General features: G+C 37.4%; 1 protein-coding gene across 17 annotated transcripts in view; it reads right to left on the bottom strand.

Moving 5' to 3' along the window:
* DPH6 (diphthamine biosynthesis 6) overlaps positions 1-17418 on the bottom strand; it is a 204941-nt gene that overhangs the window by 131179 nt on the left and 56344 nt on the right. For all 17 annotated transcript variants that reach the window (XM_054068070.1, XM_054068079.1, XM_054068073.1 and 14 more), the window contains 3 exons: positions 16436-16497; positions 8054-8148; positions 2378-2465 (listed from right to left, as the gene is read on the bottom strand). In XM_054068070.1, coding sequence (XP_053924045.1) covers positions 2378-2465; positions 8054-8148; positions 16436-16497 — 245 coding nt within the window. The remainder of the gene's footprint in view (positions 1-2377; positions 2466-8053; positions 8149-16435; positions 16498-17418) is intronic.

The following is a 17418-nucleotide window of genomic DNA, read 5'->3' as shown; positions in this document are numbered from 1 at the left end:
AGAGTAAAATGTTATTTTCCCTCAGGCACAAGGGCTCATTTTGCTGCCAGTAACAATCTAAAACAAATTTCTACGCAGGCTTTGTAGTTAAACATGAAGAGACTTAGCTGAAGAAAATGCATTATAGCAGAGGAAAGACAGCAGAGACTAAGGTACTCTAGTTATAATTGCATAATGATTATAAAACTAAATTCAAAGACTGTAAAATTAACACCTGTAGCATGTAACTAAGACAAAACAAATTTACAATAAAAGTTAAAAATGCGTATCTCTCCGTTGAAATGATAACAGAATTGATGTCATAATACTAATTAGAGCTACACATCACTGTGCAGTCTATTAATGGCTTCTATAAAGTGCTTACATAAGTGGCTACTTTTACACATCGTTCATAATGGAGTATTTTTTGCCCAGTTTTCGGTAATCCTTTGAAAGCCTGAAACTAAAATGAGTTCTTCTAAAGTAGTTTTTCCCTGCATTTGTTATTGTAGGATCGGCTTTTAAGTGCTGAATTACTAACTGATATTTAAATTTTTTTGCAAGACTTGTAAGCAACAAATAGTGAGAAAAAGTATATCAATCTTGAAGGCATCTATTTATCATTATGTAGTTAAATTGTGCTAACTTAGTAACAAGTTATGCTCTGAAAGACTGACTGATTCTCCATATTCATAACTTCTTGAAAACCACCTTATTTTATCATGATATAAAATAATTTATAGCAAAATTTCTAATGCTTTTCCTTATGAAACAACCACTACAGAAAAAAAAAAGACTATTTCCTTTTTAAGAATACAAGACATTAGTTCATCTTCAAAAATCCAGGGCAAGCCTCTGCAAACCTTACCCCAATTTTGTCTACAGTGAATTTGAAACATGATTTACTACAACACTGCTTGAAACCGTGAGGTTTTAACCAAATCTAAAACATCTACATAAGACAGGGAAAAGAGCTTCTGAACAGATAAAACTAAAATCTTGATTCTTATCTAAAATGTTACGCATTTTAATATGATTTTTGTGTGATTTATGTAAAGCTTTGTGTTTTTCATTTTCCTTAGCCTGTCACATTGTAGTGATGTATGCTGCATTTTAACATCAAGTTTGCCATGAGCAATAAAAGTCAGTGCCACTAAATAAATATTAATTTAGTATCACTCTTCCCAATATGCCCCGCTCCCAAATTTTCCTTTATTCAGCCTATTTGGTTTTGCTTCACATAGTTAGTTTATATCCTTTTCACCATTTCCCATACAAATATCTAATGTTTTATTTTTGAAAGAAATGCCAAACTAGGAATTGACAGGATGAAATACAGTTTTCTTTCTAAGGCAAAAATAAGGCCATTATGGAAGAAAAATGTACAGGTATTTTATCTGTTTGGAACAATTAGATTTAGACAGGGGAGGGGGGAAGGCATGATCTAGTGAAAGAAATTCAGGAAATGCAAAGTTGTTCAAGAGACATAAAATGTAAAATACCAATAAAATAACATTTTATAACAATCCCCACACCTAGAAGAGGTTCAGTGATCTTCAAAGTGCAGAAAGAAGTAGGAAGACATAAAAAGATGACTGCAACACTAGTAGGGAGGTCATAAGGTACGCTCTTCAACAAAATATTAGCACTCATAGATGCTCAGGAGGAAAAAAAAATCATTTCTCCCACAAAATAATGAAACAAAAAATAGAAAAGTGCTGACAAATACTAAGGAAAATAACTTCTGTTTCGACCTTCTTAGCTCTGCTCCTATAAAAGTCTGCAAGATTTAAACCACTAGAGTTCCTATTCCTGTTCTGCTGTTTCCATGGAATCATAAGCTAGGAGACAGCAAACTACTAATGATTCCCTTAAGATCTTTGATGAAGGTAATCTGCTCTACATGATTTGAAGTCATTCATTAGAAGTACCTTTCATATGGAATATATAAACCCAAAACCAGTACATTTAAAATTTGAGTGCTTGCAAGTTAGCAAGCTTTTAAATCAACCACATTACATCGGAAAGAGCAAAAGAGATGCCACCTCCCAGCAAATCCACCCTGTTCACAGTTTCCTAACACACCTGTGTTCCACCTTGTGGCTAGCTGTGCTGCACAGCTTTCGAACGGAACTACCCAGGCTGAGCACCTTGAGGTTTCAGGGTGAAAAATGCTACATGGTAGTACTACCTCCATTCATTCATTTGACACAAGGGACCATTTGTGTTGAGCTTTTCCTTATGGCATGTCTTGAAATTCAACTAAATATGTACATTGTTACTTGAAAGCACACCAACATAAGAATACGTAGTTTCACTCCAAACTGTGACTAACCAACATAAAAGAAGGAAGCATGCATATAGCCTTAAAGGAAGATGACATTTACAATCTACTTGCCTTTTGCTCCAGGTGTAATTTTAAAAAATGAAGGTAGGCCACAGGTGCAAATGCATCAGCTGAATGCACAACCACCGCGGCTGAATCTCTGAAATACAAAATTATTAGTATCAAATATTAGTACATAATTTTACATAGAAGCCATATAACAGGGACTCCAAGGTAACTAATTCAAAATCGATTAATTTCTTATTTAGTTTTTTATCAATTAAGCAAAAAATAGTTTGCTACATGAAATCATATTGTTGAACAACACATTATCTTCAGTAATTTTCAATTTTCAAAAGGAATAAACTACACTTCCAGACCAATACTGAGAGATTCAGTTAGCTGTAGTCTACAAAAGCTTAAACATTATGTTTTACATTCTAGAGACTGTGTAAAGTAATATTTTAATTTCATCATTAGGAGATTTTTTTTAAATTCCATTCTTCCTGATTAATGCTCCAGCGATTAGTTTTTGAGGTATTAATATACAATATTTCATGCTAAGAAACATAGAAGATTACTGGACACAACTTTTTAATGCCAAATGTGTTGGTAACATAGATAAATTTCCCATGTGCTGATTCAAATTAGTTAAATTTAGTTTTCATTTTTACAGACACAATCTGTCGCACTGATTCACAAGAGGCAGTATCTGTTATATCCATCTGCATGGTTCTACTACTTAAGAAAAAGGTAGCTCTAGGAAACAAACATCAGAAGGTGAGAAACTCAAAACACAAAAGATACTCAGACATAGTACAAGAAAATCTGAAAATTGTTATAAGTAAGACTAAAGAAACACAGACAATTTTCTTGAAACCACAATGCCTGTCATACTTTTACAGTATTCAATAAGACGACATAGATCAATCTCTAGTAATGCCACATAAAACCCATGCAAACTGGAAACAGCTGAAGTCTTAACCAGATTCTCCTGACTTAATGAAAGTGTAAAATTAACAGAAATAAACATAAATTCCATAAAATGTGGTTTGGGATTTAAAATTAAAAAACTATAATCATCATTACACTGTATAATACTGACAAATACCTTTAGCATAAGGAGCTCTACTTCTTTTTTTAGTAAACTTCTAAGGTAAACCACAGCTATCTAAAATTTGATAAATATTCATTCATTCTTGAGCATTATTATCCAGGTTCATCATGATTAAAATATCACTTATTCCTTTACGGTATCTTAAAATAGCCCCTTAAGATTAAAGCCATTCTTTTCAAATGAACATGGCACCTTCTAATTCTAACAGGAATTGGTAGAAAATAACTTAGGAAATCTTTAGTAATAGGAGTACATAGAAAGCAGATACCAGCAGCACTTGGTACCTGGGTATCCTCAGTGTCTGAGGATATTCTCAGTAAAAATTTCTGCCTTCCTGTTCAAGTTCTATTTAGGGAAGTATGGTACTTTTCAGTGATGCAAGAACTAATTAAAACTAAATTAACAAAAAAACCTGTAACAGAAAGGAAAACAAAAAATAGGGTTACTAAATGTATGTGTCCATTGAATTTAAATACCCAGTAACCATAAATGTATATTTATAACTCCAAAATAGAAGTAGCCATTCTGCTTGCATCCCTGCACTTTCCAATTCACTAGTACAGCCATACAGATGCATTGATACCCATGATAACTGCTCAATAACGTTGGAATTTTTGAGTACTTATTTGTTGCTCAAGAAGTACCACAAATGTCAAGCCATCATAAATATTTTTTCTCGGTATGAAGTACATTCCTATGACATACAGCTAACACACGGGTATTTGACGGGACCGTAACAGATATCTACTTTAACACACCATATTTCTCAACTGCTGGGTCACAGTAGGTAGATTATGTGGTACTGAAAATATTATTACACTACATAGAAAAGAAAGTATTTTTTTCCTAAATGCTTCATTTTCTATCAGCTTCTCCAAACATATACCACGGTTCCAATTGATAAAATTTACAGCCTTGTTCAATAATAAATGCAACAAATGGGTGGAAAGCAGAACAGCTTCATTTGTTCCCAATGACGAGTCAACAATTAAAAAAAGTTCTGAACTTACATGTCATGTCAAGCCTAGGAAATAATAATAAAAAGAACCCCAAACCAAAATCACATGAAAAGCAGAGATTAAAATCAGAAATAGAATTTTAAAAGACCTTGATAATTATATAGAGACCATTACTTGCTGAAAACCTGAATTTTGAGTAGAAACTTGACTATATAAGGTGATTCATGTTCGATTATGATAGAAACTGGGGAAGGACTTTAGAAAGCAATGAAGAATAATTGAAAAACTGTTCTAATTATCTGCTTTCTGAGATCATAAACATCTGCTCTCTCAAGTCTCACTGAAGACCTTGGAAATTTAAAACACTCAACACCACTTTCACAGGACAAATATCACAAGTTAGAGCAAGTCTGAGTACAAACAGTGCTCTCAGTATATGAGTATCTTATCATGTTTACAGATATGCTTTTAATTCCAAACTTACAATGCAAAACTAAACACAGAGCTAATGGTTAGGTATAGAAATACAAAAGTATACTTCCCAAATATTTCAAATATGCCAATTTACCTGAAAAAAGAGAGAAACTATTCTGTATTCCATAAATACAAATGGGCCTTTATTGAAAGAGTAGATACTAGATGGCATTCACATAGTTGAGAAATATATCTTTATGTTGTGAAGAGGCGTCAATCAATTGCACTTTAAATACCAGTGTAAAAAGGACAGGAAGTGCTTGGTACATCTCAAGTACTGAGTATAAGAAAGCCGACAACTGGATTACAACACTCTAACCAGGAAATACAGACAAAAACCCACCTGACTCTTAGCTGAATATTTTGACTATAGGATCTTGCTTTCACTGCTACATCTTGTTTAATTTCAAATATTTTACTCAATCTGCCACACTTCCTTTGTGAGGTATATTTTTTAATGCAGACTAAGAAGAATGGCAAGAATTCAATTTAATATTCAAAATCAAAATTCATCATATAGTCTTACATTAAAGAAACTCTCACTTCTCCATAACAAGTAACACATCAAAGGTTTTTTTTCTTTTCTGAACCAGTAAATTTCCTTCTTTTTCAAAGGATATACTGTAGAAATGTATTTTGTCAGAAGTTTCACATGACAAAAACATCAACCAGTGACAATACTGTCCCAAAGTTGTGTTTTTAATGGCAGGGGGTTCAGATTTTCTCATGTGGTATTGGGTTTACGTGGCAAGGTTTTTGTAGTGGGGAGCAGGCTGCAGGGGGGGCTCCACGAGAGGAGTCGAGGGGCTGCTGAGCCTGTAAGAAACACTGATGGTGCCTCTGGGATAATACATTTTCAAAATGGTAAAAATGGTGTGCAGCAGCTATAAAAGGAGTGAGAAAAACATTGAATCAAATCCATGCTGAGTCTGGTTTGCCCATGACAGTAATTGGTGAGCCATCACCCTGTCATTATCTCAGCCCACGAGCACTTTCATTTTATTTTCTCTCCCTGTCTTGCTGAGGACAGGGAGAAAGAGCAGCTTGGTGGGCACCTAGCATCCAGCTAGCGTTAATCCATCACACTTTTTGGTAGGCAAAAGTCATCTTCAATGTCTTTCTCAGAAACTTTTTCTAGGAAGATGTCTTAGAGGAGTTCAGGAATTTAGGGACCTTGAAGATCCTCTATAGGTTTTAACCTCTAATTTGCATTTTTACAACTCCACTTAGGCTTCAAAAACTGTATCAGGATGCATACCAGAACCACAGTTATCTAAACATTTGGAAAACATACTAGCATAATTGTTAGCATGATTGCAAAGTCTGTTTAGATTCAGTGTAGATGAAAAGAAAGAATGAAAACCACAAAACGAATAAACTTGTACATTTAAATGACAAAGAAACGAAATATTTTTCCTTAGAAGCTCATAAAGTAATATATTTCACATGAATGGCCCCTTGTGAAAAAGTAATGCATTTTCACACGAAAAAGCATGTCTTTATGACATACATAAAGTCAGAGGTAGTAGAGCTAATCAAGCCAGAGACACACAATGCCATTGTAGCTATTCAGTTTCCATTACAGAAATGTATATACGGATGTGGTTGAGCAAATGTTGAACAGTCGGCTATGCTATATATTTATTATTAAATACCTACTGATTTATATATTTGTCTTTTCCTGTATTTTTTGTGCATCTAGTGTTACCTTTTAGCTCTTTCTAGTTGCCTGAATAGTCATTAAACTACTGATAGTCACAAATACATTTAAAACATATTATAGAATCATAGAATGGTTTGGATTGGAAGGGAGCTTAAAGATCACCTAGTTCCAATGCCTCTGCCTTGGCAGGGATACCTTCCACTTGTGCGGAGCCAGAACCACTTCACATTTATCTGGCAATGAGCAAACTTACTACGAATGACTAAGTTTAGAAAAATTCTGCCTTTTCTTTTATTTGTGATATGACATACCCAAGCATTATACACATTTTATTCCAAATTCTTGCTTAACTTTAAAACTTGTACTGGTCAGGAGGTTGGCTCTCAACCAACGGCTTCTACTTAGAACCTGGTTCTCCTCAGCGTATCTTCTCCACGAGTCTCACCTCCTGGCCCATACATTCATAATTCCACCCATGAACTTGAATCCAGTTTAAAGATTCTACGCTTTTTTTTTCTGAATCTTCTTCCTACTAAAGAATTCTATAGCTTTCCTGCATGGAGGTACTTCCATGTTCAAATTATTTAGTTGTTCAGTTCACTCCAGAGGACATAACTTCCAGTCAAGCAACAGTCAGTAGACATCTGCCAAAGTAGCTGTCATCCCTTTTGCCAGTTTATCTTTTGCTTTTCTTCTCCCAAATGTCACACAATAAACAGAGTTAACAGCTCTTGGTTGTCTGTTTCTTATATGGACAGATCCCAGTCTTACAGAAAAATTAAACAAACAGAACTTTGCCGTGAAAGCCTAAATCATGTCTATATGCTTCATAACCTTGACCTTCCTCAGGATGACTGAGTATCAGCAATGCATGATTACTAGTCTGTTTACTTGGCTAAGAAAAGGAACAGCAGTCAAAACATCTCACTTGAGCAAGTACGCTTAGCTATTTAACAGACTAATAAGAAACTCACATCAAGACACAAATATTTTCCATATCCCACTACACAGATTTTAGCAATTTATGTCACAGGAATAAACTACTCAGTGTAAATGAGATGGATTCATGCAAAGTTTATAATTAAAATATCCTCTAATAATTGAAGAAAAATGTTTATCATTATCATTCTAAGCTGCTAAACTTAAAACACACACACAGACAGAGTTAATGGAACCCACAGGCTACTGATGTGGCAGTTTATCAAATGTAGCTGTAATGAAAGATAAATATTACAGGCAGTTCGCACTTCATGAAAGGATAAAAGTGTCAGTGTGTAGGTACCAGTTTTACTGCAGGCCATAATCAGCAAGTAAACGAAAGTGCAAATGTCTAAAAAGTTTATAGCCCTCTATGAAGGCCTCGTCTTGTCAAGTATTGATTTAGGTTTTCAGAGGATTTCACCAGTGTTAAACAAAGTGAGTGTTTGTGAACTTAGAGGACATGTTTTACCTCTGCCAACAGAAGTTGTCTCAAGCTAAATGTGAATACGTTCTCACTGCATCAACATAAAGAAATGGAAGAAACTGTTCCTTACATAACTATTTTCTTCTTAAACAGAGGGCAGTCCAGAGTGAATGTTTCATATTCTCCACCTTCTCCGCAAATATGGACTCCATATTTCTCATAAAGCTAACACAAAAGAAAATTAAAATACATAAGTATTACATTAAAGCAGTTTATCAAATATCTTTTTCTTAAAATTTCAGTGTGCACATTCTATAACACCCACTAAGAGGCTGAAAAAAATTCAAATAACATTCTTGATTTCTTTGTATGCATATTACAATGATCTAAAAATCACTGATATATTGCATTTTAAGTAGAATTGGCACTGTCACATTCAGATAAACAAACAAATTCAAAGTTCTTCTTCTTCATTACACAGGAAAGGTTGTTCAGACTCCTGCATCTGTCTATGTTTAACATAGACAGTCTATGTTTAACATAGACAGTTCACATCTGTGAGAAACTTGAGTAGCACTTAATATAGTAGTATTCAATGAACACAATTTTTGGCAACAGACTCAACAACTGCATTCTATATTTGGTAAATAATCATTCTTTCAAAAAATTATAATAAATAGAACAAATGAGAGTTTTCTAAGCTAAAACCAAAAAGATAAAGCATGACCTAAAGAGGTTGTAACATGTGGCTTCCTTTATAAATTGCACTGAACACACTTTCTAACGATCATACAATCACAGAATCACTAGGTTGGAAAAGACGTCTAGGACCATGGAGTCCAACCATTCCTACCAACCACTAAAACATATCCCTGAGCACCTCATCTACCCATCTTTTAAATACCTCCAGGGACGGTGACTCCACCACCTCCCTGCACAGCCTGTTCCAGTGCTCAATGACCCTTTCTGTGAATTTTTTTTTTCTGATGTCCACCCTGAACCTCCCCTGGTGGAGCTTGAGGCCATTCCCCCTTATCCTGTCCCCTGTCACTTGGGAGAAGAGGCCAGCACTCACCTCTCCACAACCTTCTTTCAGGTAGTTGTAGAGAGCAATGAGGTCTCCCCTCAGCCTCCTCTTCTCAAGGCTAACCAACCCTAGTTCCCTCAGCTGTTCCTCTTAAGACTTGTTCTCCAGCCCCTTCATCAGCTTCGGTGCTCTTCTTTGGACACGCTGCAGAGCCTCAACATCCTTCTTGGAGCAAGAGGCCCAGAACTGAACACAGTATTTGAGGTGCGGTCTCACCAGTGCTGAGCACAAGGGACAGAATAACCTCCTTGCCATTGGCCTTCTTGGCCACCTGGGCACACTGCTGGCTCATGTTCAGTCAGCTGTCAAACAACACCCCCAGGTCCTTCTCCTCCAGGCAGCTTTCTCGCCAGACTTCTCCTAGTCTGTAGCTGCACAGGGTTGTTGTGCCCCAAGTGCAAGACCCAGCATTTGGCCCTGTTAAACCTCATGCCATTGGTCTCAGCCCAGCGGTCCAGCCTGTTCAGATCCCTTTAATCCCTCCCTACCCTCCAGCAGATCCGCACTTCCACCCAGATTAGCATCATCCACTAAACTTACTAAGGGTGCATTTGATCCCCTCATCCAAGTTACTGATAAAGACATTGAACAGGGCTGGACTCAGCATTAAGCCCTGGGGACACCACTTGTGACCAGCCTCCAGCTGGAGTTAATGCCATTCACCACCACTCTCTGGGCCTGGACATCCAACCAGTTTTCCACCCAGGAGAGTGTGCGCCTGTCCAGGCCAGAGGCTAACAGTTTCCTAAGCAGAATGCTGTGAGAAACTGAGTCAAAGGCTTTACTGAAGTCTAAGCAGACTACATCCACAGCCTTTCCCTCATCCAGTAGTTGAGTCACTTTGTCACAGGTGAACAGGTTAGTTTGGCAGGATCTGCCTTTCACAAACCCATGTTGACTGGGCCTGATCACCTGGTTCTCTTGCATGTGCTTTATGATAGCACTCAAGATGACCTGTTCCATGACTTTCCCCGGCACCGAGGTCAGACTGACAGGCCTGTAGTTCCCTGGATCCTCCCTGCAACCCTTCTTGCAGATGGGTATAGCATCAGCCAGCCTCCAGTCCAGTGGAACTTCCCCAGTCAGCCAGGACCGCTGGAAGATGATGGAAAGGGGCTTGGCAAGTATGTCCGCCAGCTCCCTCAATAGTCTGTACAATATACAATACTGTATACAATACAATATACAGATATATACATATACATTTAAGAATACTCCTGAAGCTCTGGATAACCCACTAAAACTCATAACTACATAAAGTAATACACTCAAAACACATTACTATCTCAATTATTCCCTCTTTTATGAATGACCTGCTGTGAAGCAGGAACCAAAGTCCTTTTCCTGGAGTAAGGAGCAGACAATTGCTGAATGGTTAACTGTAAGCCTTTATTAATAAACTGTACTGATAGTAATCAAGCACCTATGTTATGACTGAGCATGGGGACACTCTCCCTTTTTCTGCAGGAGAAATTTTTGTTCTCATCAACAGATTATATCACCTTCTAAAAAGTCCCAGCACTAGCTGCTTCAAACCAAGTCCTGCCCATTTTTTTTCACATTAACATTCTGCTTCAAGTAGTTCATGAGAAGCTGAACTGCAGTCCTCAACACCATTGCCAACACCAATGTTACTATTAGGAATATTTATTTAATCCCCTATGCTTTCCTTTAAAGGAACAGAAACCCACCCATGATGCTTCTGCAATCAAAGTAACAATGCAATTTTCCATAACACATAGAACACAGAAAAAGTTTGTCTAGGGGCTAGAAAATAATTCCAAGTCTGTTGTTTGTCTGGTTTTAGGCAAGCATGAAACTTAGTTACTTATACATTGTAAGTTCAATTTTTTATATGGTTACCAGAATGTTTGTGTAGCAAGTCTATTTGATATATACAAATGATACTGTATTTCTATTGTTGCAGCTAAATGTAGTTTGCTTTATTTTAGAGTTATCTTTGATTTTTTCTTCATTTTAAAACTTCAAAGAGTGTTTACAACTTCCACCTTCATCTCAGCTAAAAAAAATATTCATAATTAGGAGTGAAAGAAGAAATACATGGAACTTGAATATTTTCATTAAATCAAAGACCACATTTTAAATTTAAAATTCAGTTAGGCCTGATTCCTCTTCAGCCTTTATTTTGGAGAAAAATATAAATGCTCTGAGAAAACAATACCTTGGTAATGCTCTATGTAACCGCTTAATTGTCTAGATATTTTTCAATGTCTCGGTATAATAGACATTTTTTGTTTATCCTTTCACATTTTCTTATAAAGAAAAGGAGCAGAAGAAACCTTTAACCAAGTGCTCATTAAAAAATTACACTCTTGACATAAAAGAGAACATCTGTCAACAATAGCAACACAGTTTCTATAGGACAAATGCAGTGAGAATAATGAAAGTCGGTGAAACAAGAATGGACAATCTATAAAACAATTAGTCAAAACATTTTATTATTCCTATTGCAGCTTCCGCTGCAAAACACCCTAAACAAAATTATTAAGAAATGAACGACAGAAAACCAGAAAAAATCTTTCTAACTGTAACCTTTCCATAGTGAATACAATGCGTGACTATTTACAAGTAACTTTTGAAACTGGTAGCTCTGCTTTTAACCATCAGTGCCTAGAACAATCACTGGCAATTAACACTGAATACTCAAAAGATGCGACACTGTTTCCTACCTTTGTTCTGGGAACCCTCATTTTCAGTGTCATTTGCTTCAAGATCATGCTTGGCACCAATTATATCAAGTGCAAAGAGATTTTCAGTTCCCACTAACATCAACAGAAACTGAGTATAGTCAGAACCCCAAATTATAGGAAAGCAAACATCCAGCTCTTCAAGGAATGAGTCAGTAGGACCTCCTGGGAAACAGTCCTTAGGGACAAGGGAACAGAACAGAGCTGGTAAATATTTTAGGATGTACCTTCTGTAGAGTGCAAGCGTGCTCAGTACCCAGATGTAGGAAATCAAGCAAGGGAAGAGATGAGCGTGGCTGAGTCAAGATCTGCCGGTCAAACTGAAAACCAAGAGGGAGCTGCACAGGCAGTGCAAGCAGGGACAGGGAACCTGGGAAGAGCATAGGGATGCTGGCCAGTTGTGTAGGGATGGGGTCAGGAAGGCCAAGGCGCGGCTGGAGCTGAACTTGTCAAGGGAAGCAAAGGCTAACAAGAAGGGCTTGTATAGGTATGTCAGCCAGAAAAGGAAGGCTAAAGAAGGTGTACCCCTCTACCGATGAATGAAATGGTGATCTTGTATCAACAGACAAGAAGGCTGAGGTACTCAACAACTTTTTTGCCTGTCTTTACTGGCAACTGCCCCCCCTACCCCTCCTGGGTCAATGGGACAACAAGACAGGCACCAGTGGAGTAAAGCCCCTCCCAATGTAGAGGAAGATCACATTCATGACCACCTGAGTAACCTGTACATACATAAGTCTATGGGACCTGATGAGATGCATCTGAGAGCCCTTAGGGAATTGGCTGATGTGGTCGCCAAGCCACTCTTCCATGATATTTGAAAAGTCATGGCAATCAGGGGAAGTCCCTGGTCACTGGAAGAAGGGCAACATTGGGCCCATTTTTAAAAAGGGTAGAAGGATGACCCTGGGAACTACTAAGCTGTCAGCCTGGGAATATCATGGGACAGATCCACCTAGAAGCTATACCACAGCACAGGGAGAACAGGGAAGTGGTTCAAGATAGCCAGCATGGGCTCACCAAGGGGAAGTCCTGTCTGATCAACCTAGTGGCTTTCTATGATGGGGTGACCACATTGGTGGACATGGGAAAAGCGATGGATGTAATCTATCTGGACTTCTGTAAAACCTTTGACACGGAATGTTCAGTGGATAAGAAATTGGTTGGATGGTTGCATTGAGACAGTAGTGGTCAACAGTCAATGATCTGTGACAAGTGGTGTCCCTCAGGGATCCGTACTGGGACCAATGCTGTTCAATATTTTCATTGACGATACAGACAAGGAGATCAAGTGCACCCTCAGCAAGTTTGCAGATGACACCAAGCTGAGTAGTGCAGTTGTCACACCTGAAGGACAGAATGTCATCCAGAGAGACCTGGACAAGCTGGAGAAGTGGGACGGCGTGAACCTCATGAAGTTCAACAAGGACAAGTGTAAGGTCCTACGCCTGGGTCAGGGCAATCCGCAGTTTCAATACAGAATGGGGGATGATGTGATTGAGAGCAGCCCTGCAGAGGACTTGGCAGTGCTGATTGATGAGAAGCTCAACATGAGCTGGCAATGAGCGCTCACAGCCCAGAAGGCCAACCATATCCTGGGCTGCATGAAAGGAAGTGTGGCCAGCAGATTGAGGGAGGTAATTCTGCCCCTCTACTCCACTCTCATGAGACCCCACCTGGAGTATTGTATCTAGTTCTGGAATCCCCAACACAAGGATATGGAACTGCTGTAATGGGTCCAGAGGTGGGCCACAAAGATGATGCGAAGGCTGGGACATCTCTGCTAAGACGACAGGCTGAGGGAGTCGGGGCTGTTCAGCCTGGAGAAGAGAAGGCTTTAGGGAGACCTTATAGCAGCTTTCCAGTCCCTGAAGGGGGCCTACAAGAAAGCTGGGGAGGGACATGCTTCACACGGGCATGTAGTGATAGGATGAGGGAGAATGGCTTTAAATTGGAAAGGGGAAGATTTAGATTAGACGTTAGGAAGAAATTCTTCACTATGAGGGTGGTGAGGCACTGGCACAGGTTGCCCAGGGAAACTGTGGATGCCCCATCCCTGGAATTGTTCTAGGCCAGGTTGGATGGGGCCTTGGGGGGCCTGATCTAGTGGGAGGTGTCCCTGCCCATTGCAGGGGGATTGTAAGTAGATGATCTTTAAGGTCCCTTCCAACCCAACCCATTCTACGATTCTACGATTTCTTAGTTTATTATTTTCTTTTTAAAATGAATGATGATGAAATAAAATGCAGAATATTTCTTAAGCCTTATTTTAATCATACCCTATTAATATTAATAAAATTGCAATACTTTCTACTACAGTTTCAAAGAAAGTCAAGACTACTAATTCATCTACGGTGAGCAGCTACCTTTCTGCAGCCCCGCTGAAGTTGCCACCTGAATTCTGGTAACAGAAGCTCTCTGGAAACGGAAGGGCTGTACCTTCCTCCTTTTGGCTTATTTAACTAGTCCCACATAAATATTAATTCATCTAAATGGGACTGACCAGACTGGAATTGATACTACAGTAAAGTTTATGCTTCCATTAAATCTGTTCCACAGTAAATTGTTTATTGTTCCATGATTACAAAGTTTTATCCTTCCTTAGCTACGCCTTACTAGGATTCTAAAGAAACAGATATGACAAACAGAAACATTGCTTAAGTGATCTGCACCAACTAACTAGAAGAGGAGCACTTAAATGTTTATCGTATTTTTTCATACTACGTATTAATTACCTGTGACTCCAAAGATCTTCCGAACAACCTTTCTGGGAATTTATCGATTAGTAGCCATCTCTTACGCGTAAACAAAACGTCATTTCACATATCAGTAAAACTGCTTTTCCACAGTAATGTTTCTCACTTGCACTACACAGCATGCCAGTGTCAGAGCAGGCCTATGACATAAACAATGACTGCAACAAAAGACTACAGTCCAGCAGGTTCACGCAGCGCAATGTCAACCTAGCAGTCAAGCTCCTGGAAGCAGTCTAAACACGTATACAAATGGTGAGCTCAGCCTTGCGGACTCTGGTTCTCAGTGGCTTATTAGCTGAGCCAGACAAACATCTTAATATAGCTTCCAATTCAAAGTTAGCCCAATGTTCAATTAGATTGTATCACCTCATCCAAAAACTCACTGATGCTTGAAGCAGTGATGCCTTTCCCTCTTCCTTCCTTTTCCTGTAGGATCCAATCTATACTTTTCAGAAATGATAAATCCACTCCCCCATCTAACTATTCTTGGATCTTACAGATGTCCTTAGATTTAGCAGCTATTTACTATTTTAAGTCTACCTTTATTATCACCCTGTGAAATAAAATATTTGCTAATGACACAATATTAACTAGTATTTTATACGTAGTTAATGTATACTTATTTTTGTGTAGCCCTACTGTATATCTCTGTATATACTTATAGCACAAGTATTTACGAACAATAAAAAACATCTCTCCTTAGCACCCCCCTGGTATTCTTCAATTGTTGCCATAGTTGAGATGATCTAAAGATATAAGCGAAGCAAGACTTACAAAAACAGATAATGAAAGGGATTTTCACATCAATTAGCTTATATAGCATGTCAGGGAAAAGGTTTCTGGGCAGATTCTCCAGCACTGAAGCAGAAGTAACAAACATCAGCTAACAAGAGGCCCTCTCTTCAAGTAAGACTATTTGAATGGTATGACTGTCATTCTTCCTCTTCAGCTTTGTTAGATACCAATTATCTATCCTCTTCTCTCCAGCCATGCAAATGACTAAAAAAATGAAGTTAAACTCCAGATGTAATTCCTATTTAACCTCATTATCTTTCTGCAGCAAAAGAAAAAAGTTACTAAAAAATTCTGTGTCCTTTTTCCTTCTCTTCTACAAGTTTTCCATGCCCATAATTGCTCCAGAAAAAAACACTTACAAAGTCAGGTTGAACTGTAACTACTGAGTTTAACAGCAAAAAATACTTTTAGAAGAATGTTTTGAGCAAATTTAGACAGCTTACACTAATAAAAGTTACAGGAAGACTTTCTTAATAGTCAAATACACAAATTGTGGATTTTTTTAACAGGCTTGAAGACAACGAACTATGTTAAACTGGTTTTGTCACAGATAATATATGCAAACACACTTGCAGAGCTTTTAATATGAAACTTAGATTGATGTTTGATCTTCTTGTCTAATACTCAAAGACTTGTGTACAAAATCTGGTCTTTTTTTTATTTCCCTAGTGAAATGATTTTTCTTTAAATAAATCTGTTAGCTCTGCCTACAAACATTTTCCTGCTTTGAGGATTACAAACCCCTTTGCACAGAATTAAGAACATCCCGTGAGATAAAACTCTCGTTCCATTTTTGAAAGACACTACTTTATACAGTCTGTGTAAAAAAAATGTAAGAAAACTTCAGATATCTGTGGCCAAGTTTCGTATCACCTATGATTTTGGCATTACCATTCCTTGCTGTGAAAATCAGTAACTTGCACGCTACTATTTGTATTGTACTATACTGTATTGTTTTGACATACAGGTTAGTGTTTCCTCATTACTGAGGTGTCTTGTCTTTAAGTTGTTTTAAAGACGCTGGCACGATTAGTGAACTACCTCCAGAAAGGGTTTTTCATATTGAAAGTGCATATCAGACACTTACATTTGAGATACAAGCCTTGAGTTAGCAGTTAATTTCTGGAAGCAACTACCTGTATAAATATCCCTTAAGTAATACTCACCTCCAAAAGATAAGGCTCCATTTGATCCAGAGTTTTTCCTAGATGTTTATCGGGATCTAAACCTGTGGGGGTTGAGAAGTGTAAAAATATTTTTTATAAAGTACTTTTCTTTTTTCTTTTTTTTTAAAAATATAGCATATCTTCCTTAGAAATTAGTTCCACTGCATCTAAAATAATTTCTGTCCTAAAGAAAAAAACACCTATTCAGAATTTTCTCTTATGCCCTCTGGGCAACTGGTTTCCCTGTTTGAGGAAAACTAAGGCAAATTACCTTTTTACTGTGTGTCAACTGTTAAAAGCTGTTGTTTTCCTTTCTCAGAAATTTCACTAACTAGGAAGTAAACTTATGGATCTACGGTAATAAGAATACTGCACAGAAATTAGATACCTATTAAACTAAAATATAAGGGTTTTTTTATAGCTTTTGCAAACTACTGGATGGGACAGTAATTCATATTTATTACAAATAATACATATAAAATTATAAAATATAGTAATTTATTATTAAAAATTTCTAAATCACTTTCTGTGTGTGACACAAAGAAAAAAAAGAATTAAAAAGGATAGTGATATAAAGAAAACTCAGGCTTACAGGGCGTCTTTAATGTTGTACCTTTTGATCCAACACAAAATATGCCATATGATGTCTACATTTTGATTTATTTTTCTTGGTAAAACGAAAGCCCTATTAACATTTGATAAATCATTTTACTTGCTCCTCTGTGTTTCTGCTTTAGCTTTCTGATGTTGAATTTTGCCAAACCATGGCTGTTAAATTGTCATTTCTCAGAAATAAGTTAAATAATTGGCAGTAATCAGTACTGAGATAAAAAACATCCAGGAATCACTGTTTTAAGAGCTGACATCATCTTCAATCACATAATATCCTGGTTGAATTTGAGACAAGTGGTCAAAAGGTCTTAATACATGAAGTTAATAAGAAATAACATAATTATGACTCCTGAAAGTGAGGGAAAACTGGA

This window comes from Cuculus canorus, chromosome 5, assembly GCF_017976375.1.
Source record: "Cuculus canorus isolate bCucCan1 chromosome 5, bCucCan1.pri, whole genome shotgun sequence".
Lineage (NCBI taxonomy): Eukaryota > Metazoa > Chordata > Aves > Cuculiformes > Cuculidae > Cuculus > Cuculus canorus.
Note: the sequence above shows the minus strand (reverse complement) of the source record. Positions and strands in the feature narration are given on the sequence as shown.